Source organism: Mizuhopecten yessoensis, unplaced genomic scaffold, assembly GCF_002113885.1.
Source record: "Mizuhopecten yessoensis strain PY_sf001 unplaced genomic scaffold, ASM211388v2 scaffold549, whole genome shotgun sequence".
Classification (NCBI taxonomy): Eukaryota; Metazoa; Mollusca; class Bivalvia; order Pectinida; family Pectinidae; genus Mizuhopecten; species Mizuhopecten yessoensis.
Genome location: NW_018403602.1, coordinates 263292 through 277687, shown reverse-complemented (window position 1 = coordinate 277687; position 14396 = coordinate 263292). Strand labels below are relative to the sequence as shown.

Here is a 14396-nt window from a genome sequence, read left to right as displayed (position 1 = left end):
GGGAGTAAACAATATCAATAAAAATGGAGCAACTTCAGTGGTTTACACAAAGCAGATTGGTCAACATCCTACAGTTATAGATCCTTTATTGGTGAGGTTAACGCACCATAAAGCAGGGTAAATGTGGTCGCGATTCACAACGAAAAAACCAATTCAATGTCATTGAATATTATGAGATTTAGAATGGGGATGATAATGGGAAAACATTTCTTTTCTTCAAAATGTTTAAAATTTGGGTCTGAGGAGTTCTGGGATTGGGTAGGATTAGGGAATGGACAGGAATAGTGCTCTCCCCTGTCAGTCTGGAAACAGGAGGAGTGCTCTCCCCTGTCAGCTTGGAAACAAACTGTATTCACCGGACACGATAAGAGAGGGAAAAAAATGTAAGTCTATGCTGGCTGTGAAAGTAAAATTTAAAACAAAGTTTTTTATAACAGACTTACCAAATGGCTTGGGCTTGCCTGAACCTGAAGATGTCATTTCCCAAACAAGTTTCAACAGATATTGATATTAACATGTAAACAAGACAAAGAAAGGAGATAAAAAGATGACAGATATACATATATATATAAGAAAAACAATCATGAATATGTAGAAAAGGTCACATTTTTTTGTGAAAATCAAAAAAAGCAAAAAACAATGACAACCTGGTAAAATCACCATAAAGAAAGAATTCACAGAGACACCGCCTCAAGTGGGGAGGAAAACACGGAGAGAAAGAAATCTGTGAAGGAAGACTGAAACCACAGCTAGGTCAAATGTCACCTCACGTCACAAAATCAGGGAAATAAATTCACATTAAAGTTTTATGACAATGAAGGTTTATACGTTTTATTACATAAAATAAAACAAAGCATAAATTTTTTTCAACGACTAAGGTATATCCAAACATGAAGTACGGGTACAATCACACATAAAAAGAGGAAATAATGAATATCAAAACAGAAGACATGTACAGTGGAAAACACATACCAAACTGTCGGGTCTGGACCTGGATCGTAGGTGTGTGGGCGCCCTCACCCTTCGTCGACACGGCAGACACCTGGATGTGGTAGAGTGTGTTTGGCGTCAGATCGGTCAGGCGAAAACGGGTCACAGGCGGGTCTATAGTGATATGGGCACTCTGGCGACGGTACGAATCATTGAAATATAACCTGTAGCTTATAACACTTTGATGGTTCTCTGGTGGGTCCCACGTCACTTCGATACGGTTGGGCGACAATGCAGCCGCATGCAAATTTTTGGGCTGAAGTGGCACTGTTAAATCGAAAAAAAGGCGCAAATAAATAACAACATATGAGGAATAAAAGTAGCAACAATCACTTGGTAAATATATGTCGAAAACTATTTTATTTTAAATTTTATCGATAGGAAGGCTAAGAGATATAGGATGTCTAACTGAACTGAAATATATATGTAATTCTTGAAAAGCTAACAGATATTTTTTAATCATAAACATAAAACTGACAAGATTGAAATGTTGTAGTTTTGACATGTAAAGAATGTATAATCCTGTGATTACACAGAATAATTGATGCGTTTGGCATCCTGCAGTTGAGACACTGGGCCTTAGGCTTAGTGACTTCACTAAGGTATAGCCAACTCAGACAGTGTAGGCTAGAAAGGCGCTTTGCAGTTGAAGCGAAGCCCATCGCACCTGCATTTGTAGCAACAGTATTGCGCCCGCAGATCGCTCGCGGTGGGGCGAGCACGCTTTATCAGTAAGAATTTGATAGCCTTTTGCAGGCTTCCACATCAGTAAAAGTTATGCAAATCTATTCTTATGAATTAAAAAATTACAAACTGTTACTACAGTAGATTTCTTATCTTTCTAAAACTAGGCTAGGTCATTTGGTGTCAACAGAGGTAGCAGAAACCTGTCCCCTCTGTAGTACAACATGGACTCAGCCGGTCTTAGGTCATTACAATATATAGATTATAGGTGGACTTCCCAGCAAATTGTCTAAAAAATATATAAATTCTATAAGAAGAATTTTATTTGATATTTTTTTTATTGAATATATAAATTTGTATCAATGGATGTTTACAAAAATCTGCTATAAATCATATTCTTTATTATTTATTTTCATGTTTTTTTTTATATAATTTGTGGGGGGTCCAATCTTTAATTTACAAAGCATGAGATTCTCATGACATCTAATATTTTTTTGTAACCGTGGAAACGTGACAAACTTGTCATGCATTGAGCTCAAGTGGAATCAGCATGCTGGCTAAGTTCTGTTTCCTTATAGGAAAATCTATTTCTTTTACAAAATTCACGTTGTTGCATCAATATATTGATACATTCTGCTTAACAAAAATCATCAAAATTTCTCTTGCGATGGTCAAAATATGTGAAACATTAATAATGTTAAATGAAAATTTGAGAAATTTCAAAGATTTTTTTTCTTTTCATTTTTATCAAACAATCAACACACGTTAGAATTAGGTATAACAGGAAAAAAGCAACAACAAATAAAATGTTCAATCTTAAAATCACTAAAAAAAAGATTTTTTTTTTTTTTTTTTTTTTTTTTTTTTTTTTTTNATAATTGTTTATTAACTGATAATGTGACACTGAATGAAAAAAAATATTCATTGTTGCTTTATTTTCTGTTCAAATATGATACAAAAAAAAGAAAACAAACAAAAAATTTAAACAAAATGAAAACACTCTTTTATAGATTTTTTTTTTATAATACCAGATGTGCAGATATTTTTCTCAATTTTTCTTCTTCTCTAAAATGACATTTTCCATTTTCATTAACTTCAAATACACAGTAAGCAAAATGACCCGTTTGTGAAAGTCAAATGTCATGACTTCAATGGCAAAAATAGTGTGCATTTTTGTGCTAGCATGAATTTATACATTTTTTTCTCGCTTTAGCATCTTAAATAAACTGTTAAAGTGTTATTATGAGAGCATTCAAACACTTACATGATCTAGATGAGTTAATATCTATAATATTTACAGAGACCTGATGACAGAACTACCTACAATCAAACACTTACATGATCTAGATGGGTTAATATCTATGACATGTACAGGGACCTGGTCACAGAACTACCTATAATCAAACACTTACATGATCTAGATGAGTAACGTTAATATCTATGATATGTACAGGGACCTGATGACAGAACTACCTACATTCAAACACTTACATGATCTAGATGGGTTAATATCTATGACATGTACAGGGACCTGATCACAGAACTACCTATAATCAAACACTTACATGATCTAGATGAGTAAATATCTATGACATGTACAGAGACCTGATGAGTCAGAACTACCTACAATCAAACACTTAAATAATTTAGATGAGTAACGTTAATATCTATGATATGTACAGGGACCTGATGTCAGAACTACCTACAATCACACACTTACATGATCTAGATGAGTTAATATCTATAATATGTACAGAGTCCTGATGACAGAACTTCCTACATTCAAACACTTACATGATCTAGATGAGGAACGTTAATATCTATAATATGTACAGGGCCCTGATGTCAGAATTACCTACAATCAAACACTTACATCATCTAGATGAGTTAATATCTATGATATGTACAGGGACCTGATGAGTCAGAACTCTAGATGTACAGAGACCTGATGACAGAACTACCTACAATCAAACTCTTACATGATCTAGATGAGTTAATATCTATAATATGTACAGGGACCTGATGTCAGAACTACCTACAATCAAACACTTACATGATCTAGATGAGTAACGTTAATATCTATAATATGTACAGAGACCTGATGACAGAACTACCTACATTCAAACACTTACATGATCTAGATGGGTTAATATCTATAATATGTACAGGGACCTGATGAGTCAGAACTCTAGATGTACAGAGACCTGATGACAGAATTATAGTATAATACTAAAAAAATCAGTACTTGTCATATTTTACACAATGGAACCAGGGTATCACTGAACCAAGGTAAAGAGTAGCACTGAACAAAGGTAAAGGGTAGCACTGAACAAAGGTAAAGGGTACCACTGAACCAAGGTAAAGGGTAGCACTGAACCAAGGTAAAGGGTAGCACTGAACCAAGGTAAAGAGTAGCACTGAACCAAGCTAAAGGGTAGCACTGAACCAAGGTAAAGGGTAGCACTGAACCAAAGTAAAGGGTACCGCTGAACCAAGGTAAAGGGTAGCACTGAACCAAGGTAAAGGGCAGCACTGAACCAAGGTAAAGGGTACCACTGAACAAAGGTAAAGGGTAGCACTGAACCAAGGTAAAGGGTAGCACTGAACCAAGGTAAAGGGTAGCAGCACTGAACCAAGATAAAGGGCACTGCTGAACCAAGGTAAAGGGTAGCACTGAACCAAGGTAAAGAGTAGCACTGAACCAAGGTAAAGGGTAGCACTGAACCAAGGTAAGGGGTACCACTGAACCAAGGTAAAGAGTAGCACTGAACCAAGATAAAGGGTAGCACTGAACCAAAGTAAAGGGTACCACTGAACCAAGGTAAAGGGTAGCACTGAACCAAGGTGAAGGGTACCACTGAACCAAGGTAAAGAGTAAAACTGAACCAAGGTAAAGGGTACCATTGAACCAAGGTAAAAGGTACCGCTGAACCAAGGTAAAGAGTACCACTGAACCAAGGTAAAGAGTAAAACTGAACCAAGGTATAGGGTAGCATTCAACCAAGGTAAAGAGTAGCACTGAACCAAGGTAAAGAGTAGCACTGAACAAAGGTGTAAAGGGTAGCACTGAACCAAGGTAAAGAGTAAAACTTAACCAAGGTAAAGGGTAGCACTGAACCAAGGTAAAGAGTACCGCTGAACCAAAGTAAAGATTAGCACTGAACCAAGGTAAAGGGTAGCACTGAACCAAGATAAAGGGTACAGCTGAACCAAGGTAAAGAGCAGCACTGAACAAAGGTGTAAAGGGTAGCACTGAGCCAAGGTAAAGGGTAGAACTGAACCAAGGTAAAGTGTTCCGCTGAACCAAGGTAACGGGGCGCACTGAACCAAGGGAAAGGGTACCGCTGATCCAAGGTAAAGGGTAGCACTGAACCAAGGTAAAGGGTACCGCTGAACCAAGGTAAAGGGTACCGCTGAACCAAGGTAAAGATTACCACTGAACCAAGGTAACGGGTAGCACTGAACCAAGGTAAAGGGTACCACTGAACCAAGGTAAAGGGTACCACTGAACCAAGGTAAAGGGTACCGCTGAACCAAGGTAACGGGTCGCACTGAACCAAGGTAAAGGGTAGCACTGAACCAAGGTAAAGGGTACCGCTGAACCAAGGTAAAGGGTAGCACTGAGTGGCTTTATTCTCTCTCTATTTCACCTGCAGTATTTTTGACCTATATAAACATTTTTTTTCGGGCTTAAACATACTTTTGTTGGCTAGGTATTGGTAGCAATATTGGTAAATTTAAATATCTTCACAACAATATTGTTTCTGTGTAACAATTAGCCTGAGGATTTTATCTATGTATATTTTGACAAGTGTAACACTGTATTTGTAAGGATTTTATCTTCCAACAAAAACCATTGACTATACTGAACTATTTAGATATTAGAAAAAAATATAATTTATAGTTCCCAAATGGTCATTAGGCTATCATTAGGGATCAAAAGCTTTCATCAGATTCTATCTACAAGTTGAATTTAAAGTAAGTCCTTTTGGCCCCTTGCTTACACTCCATATAGATGCCTCAACCTTATAATAGTCAAAAACTTATTGAGTGCAGTGTTCTAGTTTGCAAAAAAAGGCTTTCTCAAAAAGTTTAATCAAGTAAAATTAAGCTGTTTTTGGCTCCTAAAAATATATATTAAGGTTCAGCACAGCCTATCCCCCCCCCCCCCCCCCCCCCCCAATGCTCTGGTAAGTGAGCTAGATATAATTCATCAAATATTAAATGCATATCAAACAGCTACTAATGAGAAATTAGTAGATTAATTACTATAACTAACATCAACATATCAAAATGACAGCTCGTAAGTCCTCAGCAATGCAGAAGTACACAGACATTCAAGTCCTTGTTAATTCCACTACAACTCCATGCCAAACACTGCAATACATCTGTCTCTACGGGACAGGAAAGGTCTTATCACTATTCCAACATTGCCAAAGGAATAGCTATGAGAGTTTAACTGATATTGACATTTCACTTGTAAATATCATGCATTGTTTAGCTGATTTTGTTTACAAGCTTCAATCAATTAATACAGCACTAATGAATTCCATGACAGTTAATTCAAGATCAAGACAAAAAGTTTAAAATGCAATCTTACCGCTACTACTATCCCCTGAAACAAACATTAGTAAAGAAAAAAACTTTACTTCCCTTCACTCCTAATTTAACTAGACAGACTCTTCCTTCGTGGTTGAGGACCAGTCTATTGACGCCCACCTGACTTAGTGTTTCAGCTCTCACAAGAACACAATATAAACCAGATCATTTTAAGATGCATGCACATTTTAGATCATGATTAGCACATCATTTATAGGTATATATTATATTGGTATTCAGGGAAGGCAAAGTACAATGTATATAATTGCATTAGCTATTTTGTTTCTTTTTTTAAAAATACACTTAAAAAGTCTGTGCTGAAATAGAAAATCAAAATAAACGGGAGAAATAAACTGAAAAAGTCTATGTTTAGGTAATGGCAGCTCACCTACAATCTCTGTACCCAGGTACGGTGGAGGAAAAAGAAAAATCACGCTAAAATGAGTTACATGTTATAGACAGCTCAATACCAGTGACCAGCACATCATGTGACTACACAGCAATTAGTGAAATCTGATACAGGCTATAGTCTCACAGCTGTGACATATCTCATACAGACTATAGTTCTTCAGCATGAACCATTGGTGAACAGACAGCCGTTATTGCTCTAACACAATCGCTAGCGCTTTTCGCTTCGTGTTTTACTAGATACTTTAGATGCAGTTATCTTCTCTTTGAAACTATAGTGCAAAATTATGCTTAATTACTGTGAAATATCTTAGCTGAATTACAAGCATGGTTCTCTGAATAAATTACAATCATCTTTTAAAATTCAACATTTATTCGCATTAATATAAATTCATTAAAGAATTAATGTTGAATAATAATTCAAACTTTTCACAGTAAAAAATGTATATAGATGATGAAACATGAAAAAAACGAACATTTCAGATGAAATATGGAATTATCAATTATCTTTAACAGTTAATCAACAATATAATAAGAATTCTCAGAGAATTTTGACCAAATGTATACAAATTGAATTGTTATCAAACACTGAGCAGGTGACAAGGTGAACGTAAAAAGGTTGAGAGACGCGCATTAAGATGCAGAGCAGATTACGAACTACGAAAACTGATGCTACGTCATGCTACAGTGATAGGCGTGTATTGTGAGATTATGCGCGGGGATAATAACATATGTATGCAATCATAATAAACACAACAATCGCAGGCAGCGAGCAGATGCAGAGTCATCCATTTTGTTCAGACCCACATTAGGCAATTAATGGAAGATAAAACAGGTACCGTACGAGTATAACACTCATATAATTTAAACAATCTCACAGAAATGGAATCTCACCATTTTATTTAATCTAATTCATTTAAACTATTATTTGTTTGGGTTTCTTCTTTTTGTTTCCTAAAAATTAACTGCCTGGAAAAATAACACTAGCATGAAATTGAAGCTTTGAAATATAACGGAAGAAATGACACTGATATATATTTAGAGATTTAAAAAGGAGTTAAAATTTGGCGTCATATACGAATGAAATTCAGAATCAGAAATGGAAACATGCAGAAAATGACATCAATGAAATTTTCAGATAAAACAAAATTTTTGGAGAAAAATATTGAACACAACTCCGAAGAACACTGGAGATACAAGATTTAGCGTGCCATAACTTTATGGCTCGAACTTACCGGGAAAACAAGTTTTCCTAGAACATTGACTATCTCGCGCTGGAAGGATCGAACACAGAATTTGTCAAACACATCAAATAACACATTCAAGAACGCAATCAAAATAATTGGGCTACAGGCAGTCACATGACTCAACTACCACACGGACTTCTGCAGCAACTCCCAGTGGCAGGCTATATATAGCTACAGGGTCTAGCGTACGTATATACCTATTCTACGGTGTTTAGGATGCAATGCATACACCCACTTGTGGAAAAGCTTGAGCATAGGCGCACTCGCAGTACGCAGTCGCGACACGTGAGAACGCGCAGCAGGTTTGGGCTTTGCGTTTCGCAGCTACATGGCCATTGGCCTGTGTTTTGCAAGTGGAATGCATCACAAGCACATGTATTGTAAGCTTTAGTTATACCAATGTGTGAGTTCAACTTTTAGTCAGATTTCTATCTGAAGGAAATAGTTATTTATTTGAGACTAAATTCACCTATTTAATTTAAATATACATGTTTTTCTTTCAGATTCATTGAAATACTACTGTATTCATCTTTCCTTACTTGATAAAACCCAAAATATTAACTACCTACACAAGGTAGACAACTCTAGTCTAAGGTTGAGTGTGCTAAGGTTGATAACTTTAGTTCACAAACAGTTACCTTAAACAATTTTGTCATCATGAAAGCACACAATTATGTTTTACTACAGAAAGCAAAGCCTTGCCTTCAACAACTTTATAATTTGACAAAAAACATGGACATCTTGTGGTTCCTCCCTGCACAACGATACAACATAACTAAAGGTAGGCAACTCTAGTTGTAAGGTAGATAACTCTGTACGTAAACGGCCGTGGATCAAATGTGGCCATGTTCATCAAGCTTTTCCACAGTTGGGTCCTGAAGACTAAAATGGAGGTCTCTATGGACCATCTCAAATGCAATCGATTCCTTATGCAAACAAGTCAACTCAAAACCTAGGTTTGGTGGACTTCTTCCAAACGTTTATCACAATTCATGTTACAGTATCATTTAAATTGTCAAAATCGGAAAAAAATGTAAGTATTGTATGCTTTCCAATACAGATCAAATTTATTTTTCTATATTCAATAAATCAATATTTTCTTTTTCATTCAAAGGAATTTATATGCGGAAGTAAGTATCTGCTTGATATTACTTGAATGGTCAAGACTAAAATATATCAGTATTATTTATTTTAAATATAGTTTGAATTATTCTATCTTGCAATGTACAATAAATAATCAAGAATTCTTTCAATCATTTGTTCTGCAGAGAATGTACTTTTTAATGTTTTTCATTTGTCTGGACTTATAATATGGTATATGATAACATAAAAAATATATAAAACAAATTGATATAAATATGGATTTTTTTGTTATGATTTCTTCTAATGTTTTTGATATTCCACCAAACCAAGTTCCTGGGTGAGTAAGTAAGACGTGATGGCGGTGATGTTATTGAGATGCATTCCACATGTTTGTTGTCGGGACGGGCACTCGGTAAATAAAACTTGTTTGTCAGTGATATAAATGCTTGTGACAAGATCTATATATGTGTGTAATAAACAGCATTGTACAATTCCATGCAGGTGGCTACCTAGTTTGTAAATTTAAAGTATGCTATTTCTGGGATTGAATGAATTTGATTTTTTTTTTTTTTTTAAATTTCAGTATTGTTTTTGTTCATTTTACTTGTCATGATTAAACCAGTGTTCTTTCCCAAAATCGATAATAACATATTTAATCATTTTTGTCCTGCTTCATTTTTAAAATTCCATTCCTTGGAGGAAGTTTACCGTGACAGTTTGGGTTGTACCAGTGAAGTAATATTGATAGCAGTGACTAGGTTTGTAATTTTTGATATACTGTAGGGTAGGGAAATAGAAAGTCCTAGAATTGTAGATGTTTGTAGTGATGTTGATACGCTTAACTTTAACTGTGTTGTAAAATGTGAGTCGATAATAATTAGAAAATACGAATAAGGAAAAAAAGGTGAACAAAAAGTAATTTTGAATAATTTGCACCAAATGATATAGAACACATTGTGATATTAAGTATCTGATACTTTTTGAATCATATTTGCTATTTAGACCACATTTTTATATTTACATGTTTTTGTCAATAAATATATATGTATTTATATTCATATTTCAAAAAAAGGTTAAAAAATTAGGTTAATATATATATGCCCATATATGGTGTATCAAGATTTTATAGATAGTGTGAATTATGTGGAATATATGCGGTTTCTACGTATATATCCATATTTGGTGTATAATCGATAAATATGTATTATATATAGATATATATGGTGTATTATGATATAAATATAAGTATGTACACATATAAATATATTGGGCTATTACATTTGTATAGTTATAGACATTGGTACAGCCACCTATTTCTGTGGCGAATGAGGTAATTGAGCAGGTCTATATATGGTGGGGGGTATATCAGTGTACCAGTAGTTATATGTAAATACATAATGGAGACAGTACAAAACATATCTGTGATTCATATGGCAGGCATTCTATGTAAAACACAATAATTATTATCACCGAAAAAACATACAGCATGGCATTTTTAATGTTGCCCATTTGAACACGGCATGCCCCAAATCTCTTGGTTGACAGATATCGTTCAGCAACATAGTACCCGATAAAAACAATACAGAGAAAGTAACGGACATGCTGCTAGATATACGCTGCGAGAGACACACCGACGGTGGTCTGCTCGGTAGTGAGTGAGACAGGGTAATCATCCAGTTTCATACTAACAAAGTCCTTATACAGGCATGCACTCAGACTTTCATGCAGTTTGTTATCAAAACCTCGAGCAAAAAGATGCGGAGTCTGAGTTTGAGTACAAACGGAGGTGTGCTATGTCAAGACCAACCATTCACATCATTTACCAATCCACCATGTAAGCTACATGGTCCATCATTCTAGAGACGATAGGGAAAAAAAACTTTCGATCTAATGAGAGTACTTTGCATTCTGTACCCCATGGAGGCATAGCACTAGAGGGTGTCGGTGGGTGTTCACAGTGACAGGATTGGGGCGCATACCTCCTTGACGAGTCATGACCTGGATGAGATCGGATACAGGCCCCTCCCCCTTGCTAGAATAGGCCAAGATACACATGTGGTAGGTCACATTAGCCTGTAGGTTCTCGATGGTCACCACATTCTTATCGGAGTTGACATCATGTCGTTTCCACAGGATGATTGGAAGATCAGGATCTAGTGTGTAGAAAATCTTGTAGCCCTGAAAAAATTGGAAAAGAGGAAAGCATGTTATAATGAGATTTTGTGTTGACATTTCAATGGTGTGTGATCACAGGTCACACTTGACTATGGTGCAGTGTCACATGTCAAAGCTGGTTGTGACATTTTAATGGTGTTTTGTCACATTTCAATGGTGTTTTGTCACATTTCAATGGTGTGTTGCTATATTTCAATGGCATTTTGTCAAATTTAAAAGGTGTTGTCCATTTTTATTGCATGTTGTAACATTTCCAAACACATTGCCACTTTGTATTGGTTTGTTGTCACACGCCAGCAGAAAGCAGTCACATTTCAAAATCTTCTGGAAAGTAGTAACCCTCATTTATTCATTTAATCCGAAAACCATGTACCTAAACAAACATAACAGGTAATCACAAAACTATAGCGAATAGCTGCATGTACTTACCACTGTGACACACAAAGGACAAATGTAATTAGCAAATCTAAGCTTCACTTGTCACAAGTCTTCCTGTCCAACGTACATAGAAACAGGTCACAAAGAGTCGGAGGAAACAGGTCACAAAAGTCAGTGGAAACAGGTCACAAAGAGTCGGAGGAAACAGGTCACAAAGAGATCGGACATCCGGTCCAAACAAGTCAGTGGAACCAGGTCACAAAGAGTCGGAGGAAACAGGTCACAAAAGTCGGTGGAAACAGGTCACAAAGAGTTGGAGGAAACAGGTCACAAAAGTCAGTGGAAACAGGTCACAAAGAGTCGGAGGAAACAGGTCACAAAAAGTCAATTTGCATAAAAAGTCTGCAAATATGTCTGATAAAATGTCACAAACAGGTCACACAAAAGTCACAGAAGAAGCGTGTTGTACTGTCACAGACAAAACATGTATTAAGTCACAAATGTATGAGTCACAACAAACACAGGAAAGAGGTTATTAGAAGACGTCACAAAGAAAAGTCAGAAGAGTATTTTCTGAGTGCAAATTAACACATTATTATTATTCAATTGGATGAAATATTATGCAGTAGATTTCCCCCAAATCAAATGTTTTGGTATTTTTGCCCTTAGTTAAGCTTTTATAATTTTGTGATTGGCCGTATAAAAAACCTTGATAATTCCGTTGGGTTTCTCTGGAGGCAGCCATTCGACAATAACGGTAGTTGTGCTGATCGGTCGGGCGTGGACATTGCGGGGCGGAGTTCCTGGTGCTGTAACATATAGAGGGGTGACACACTTAGTAAACTCCATAGAAAATGTCGACAAACAATATATATGCTGGTAACATCTAGTAACATTTGTAGAGCCAACCAAACATCCTCGACTACAATCTGATGGTTTAATCTCTCCCCATTCTCACAATCATATGAGAAATAAACACCATTAATCTGAAATAAAGGATCTTACAGCTGTAAACAAAAGAAATGCTGGCACTTTTGACATAAACTCTGTTTATAAACTTGGGAGTAAAAAAAACTGGCAAACATTGAATTGTTAGGTACATAAACATCTGCATCTATCATCTCAGGAATCGGGACAGTATCATCGGAAATAAAAAATATTTGGAGGCATAAACAGTGATAAGGAGAGTGTAGAGGTATAGAATGTGTTTTGTTACTTGTACAAGTCCTGGCATACGACCCCAATACATGATCAGTGATCTGTTAACGCTGCTCTAACCGACCCCAATACATGATCAGTGATCGGACATCCGGTCCAAACTTAACGCTGCTCTAACAAACCCCAATACATGATCAGTGATTTTACATCCGATCCAAACTTAACGATGCTCTAACCAACCCCAATACATGATCAGTGATCGGACATCCGGTCCAAACTTAACGCTGCTCTAACTGACCCCAATACATGATCAGCGATCTGACATCCGGTCCAAACTTAACGCTGCTCTAACCGACCCCAATCCATGATCAGTGGTCTGACATCCGATCCAATCTTAACGCTGCTCTAACCGACACCAATACATGATCAGTGATCTGACATCCAGTCCAAACTTAATGCTGCTCTAACTGACCCCAATACATGATCAGTGGTCTGGCATCCGATCCAAACTTAACGCTCCCCTAACCGACCCCAATCCATGATCAGTGGTCTGACATCCGATCCAAACTTAACTCTGATCTAACCGACCCCAATACATGACCAGTGATCTTACATCCGATCCAAACTTAACGATGCTCTAACCAACCCCAATACATGATCGGTGATCTTACATCCGGTCCAAACTTAACGCTGCTCTAACTGACCCCAATACATGATCAGCGATCTGACATCCGGTCCAAACTTAACGCTGCTCTAACAAACCCCAATACATGATCAGTGATTTTACATCCGATCCAAACTTAACGCGGCTCTAACCGACCCCAATACAAGATCAGTGGTCTGACATCCGATCCAAACTTAACGCTGCTCTAACCAACCCCAATACATGATCAGTGATCTTACATCCGGTCCAAACTTAACGCTGCTCTAACTGCAGAGCAGCACCGAGCAGGCAAAAGTTCATCTTTCAGTAAGCATTTGAAATAGACACTGATTAATAGGAATGGTAGAGGTGTCGATATATTGTACCTGTCAATTAAAACCGATTGCTGTAACGCCACCGATAACAACACCCCTACCCATCACGACCACTTTCTTACAAATAACCAAAAACAAATTCCATGTCTACAGACACTGGCCTTGAGGTTCTCCCCATGTCATTGTTCACCCTAGCTCTATTGGAGGCCTTTTGTTTGATCCCTTAGACCTTTTACTTCATCTATCTATAGTTTACTGATGTTGTTGCCTCCATACAGTTATGATAAAATCCCATTTTGAGTCATCAAATCTTAACTCAGAGTTTCCAGATTCCTTGTTTTTATGGCCCCTGTTGCTATGGAGATAAGGGAAGTCCCTTAAACAGCCCCTGTTATTCTGAGATAGCGTAATGATGATCTTGTATACATATTCTCTCAGAACTGTCACCAGAATCTCCATCCCTCCTAAGCTAATCTAATTCACCTCATACTTAAAGATAGTTACGTAAACAACACAGTATGTCTGCTAACATTCTTTTATTTTATAATGTGTTTTACTATTTCTTTTTTAAGTTTTATAGAATGTCTTAAAGATATATTTACATTTATCTTTTTTAACACACTTCAAGGGAAATCTGCCATATAACAGCAGAGTACTGCGAAGATCCGACAGCGAAGATCCGACTGTGAGCTATAT

The 14396-nt window shown here is 36.6% G+C and overlaps 1 protein-coding gene across 8 annotated transcripts in view; it reads right to left on the bottom strand.

Annotated features, from left to right (window-relative positions):
* LOC110450747 (tyrosine-protein phosphatase Lar-like) overlaps positions 1-14396 on the bottom strand; it is a 277405-nt gene that overhangs the window by 37403 nt on the left and 225606 nt on the right. For 6 of the 8 annotated variants that reach the window (XM_021498451.1, XM_021498459.1, XM_021498469.1 and 3 more), the window contains 5 exons: positions 12273-12373; positions 10991-11189; positions 7917-7955; positions 6662-6670; positions 973-1257 (listed from right to left, as the gene is read on the bottom strand). In XM_021498451.1, the coding sequence (XP_021354126.1) occupies positions 973-1257; positions 6662-6670; positions 7917-7955; positions 10991-11189; positions 12273-12373 (633 nt within the window). Of the gene's footprint in view, positions 1-972; positions 1258-6274; positions 6290-6661; positions 6671-7916; positions 7956-10990; positions 11190-12272; positions 12374-14396 lie in introns of all 8 variants that reach the window. The other 2 variants (XM_021498477.1, XM_021498482.1) reach the window with 2 other exon arrangements.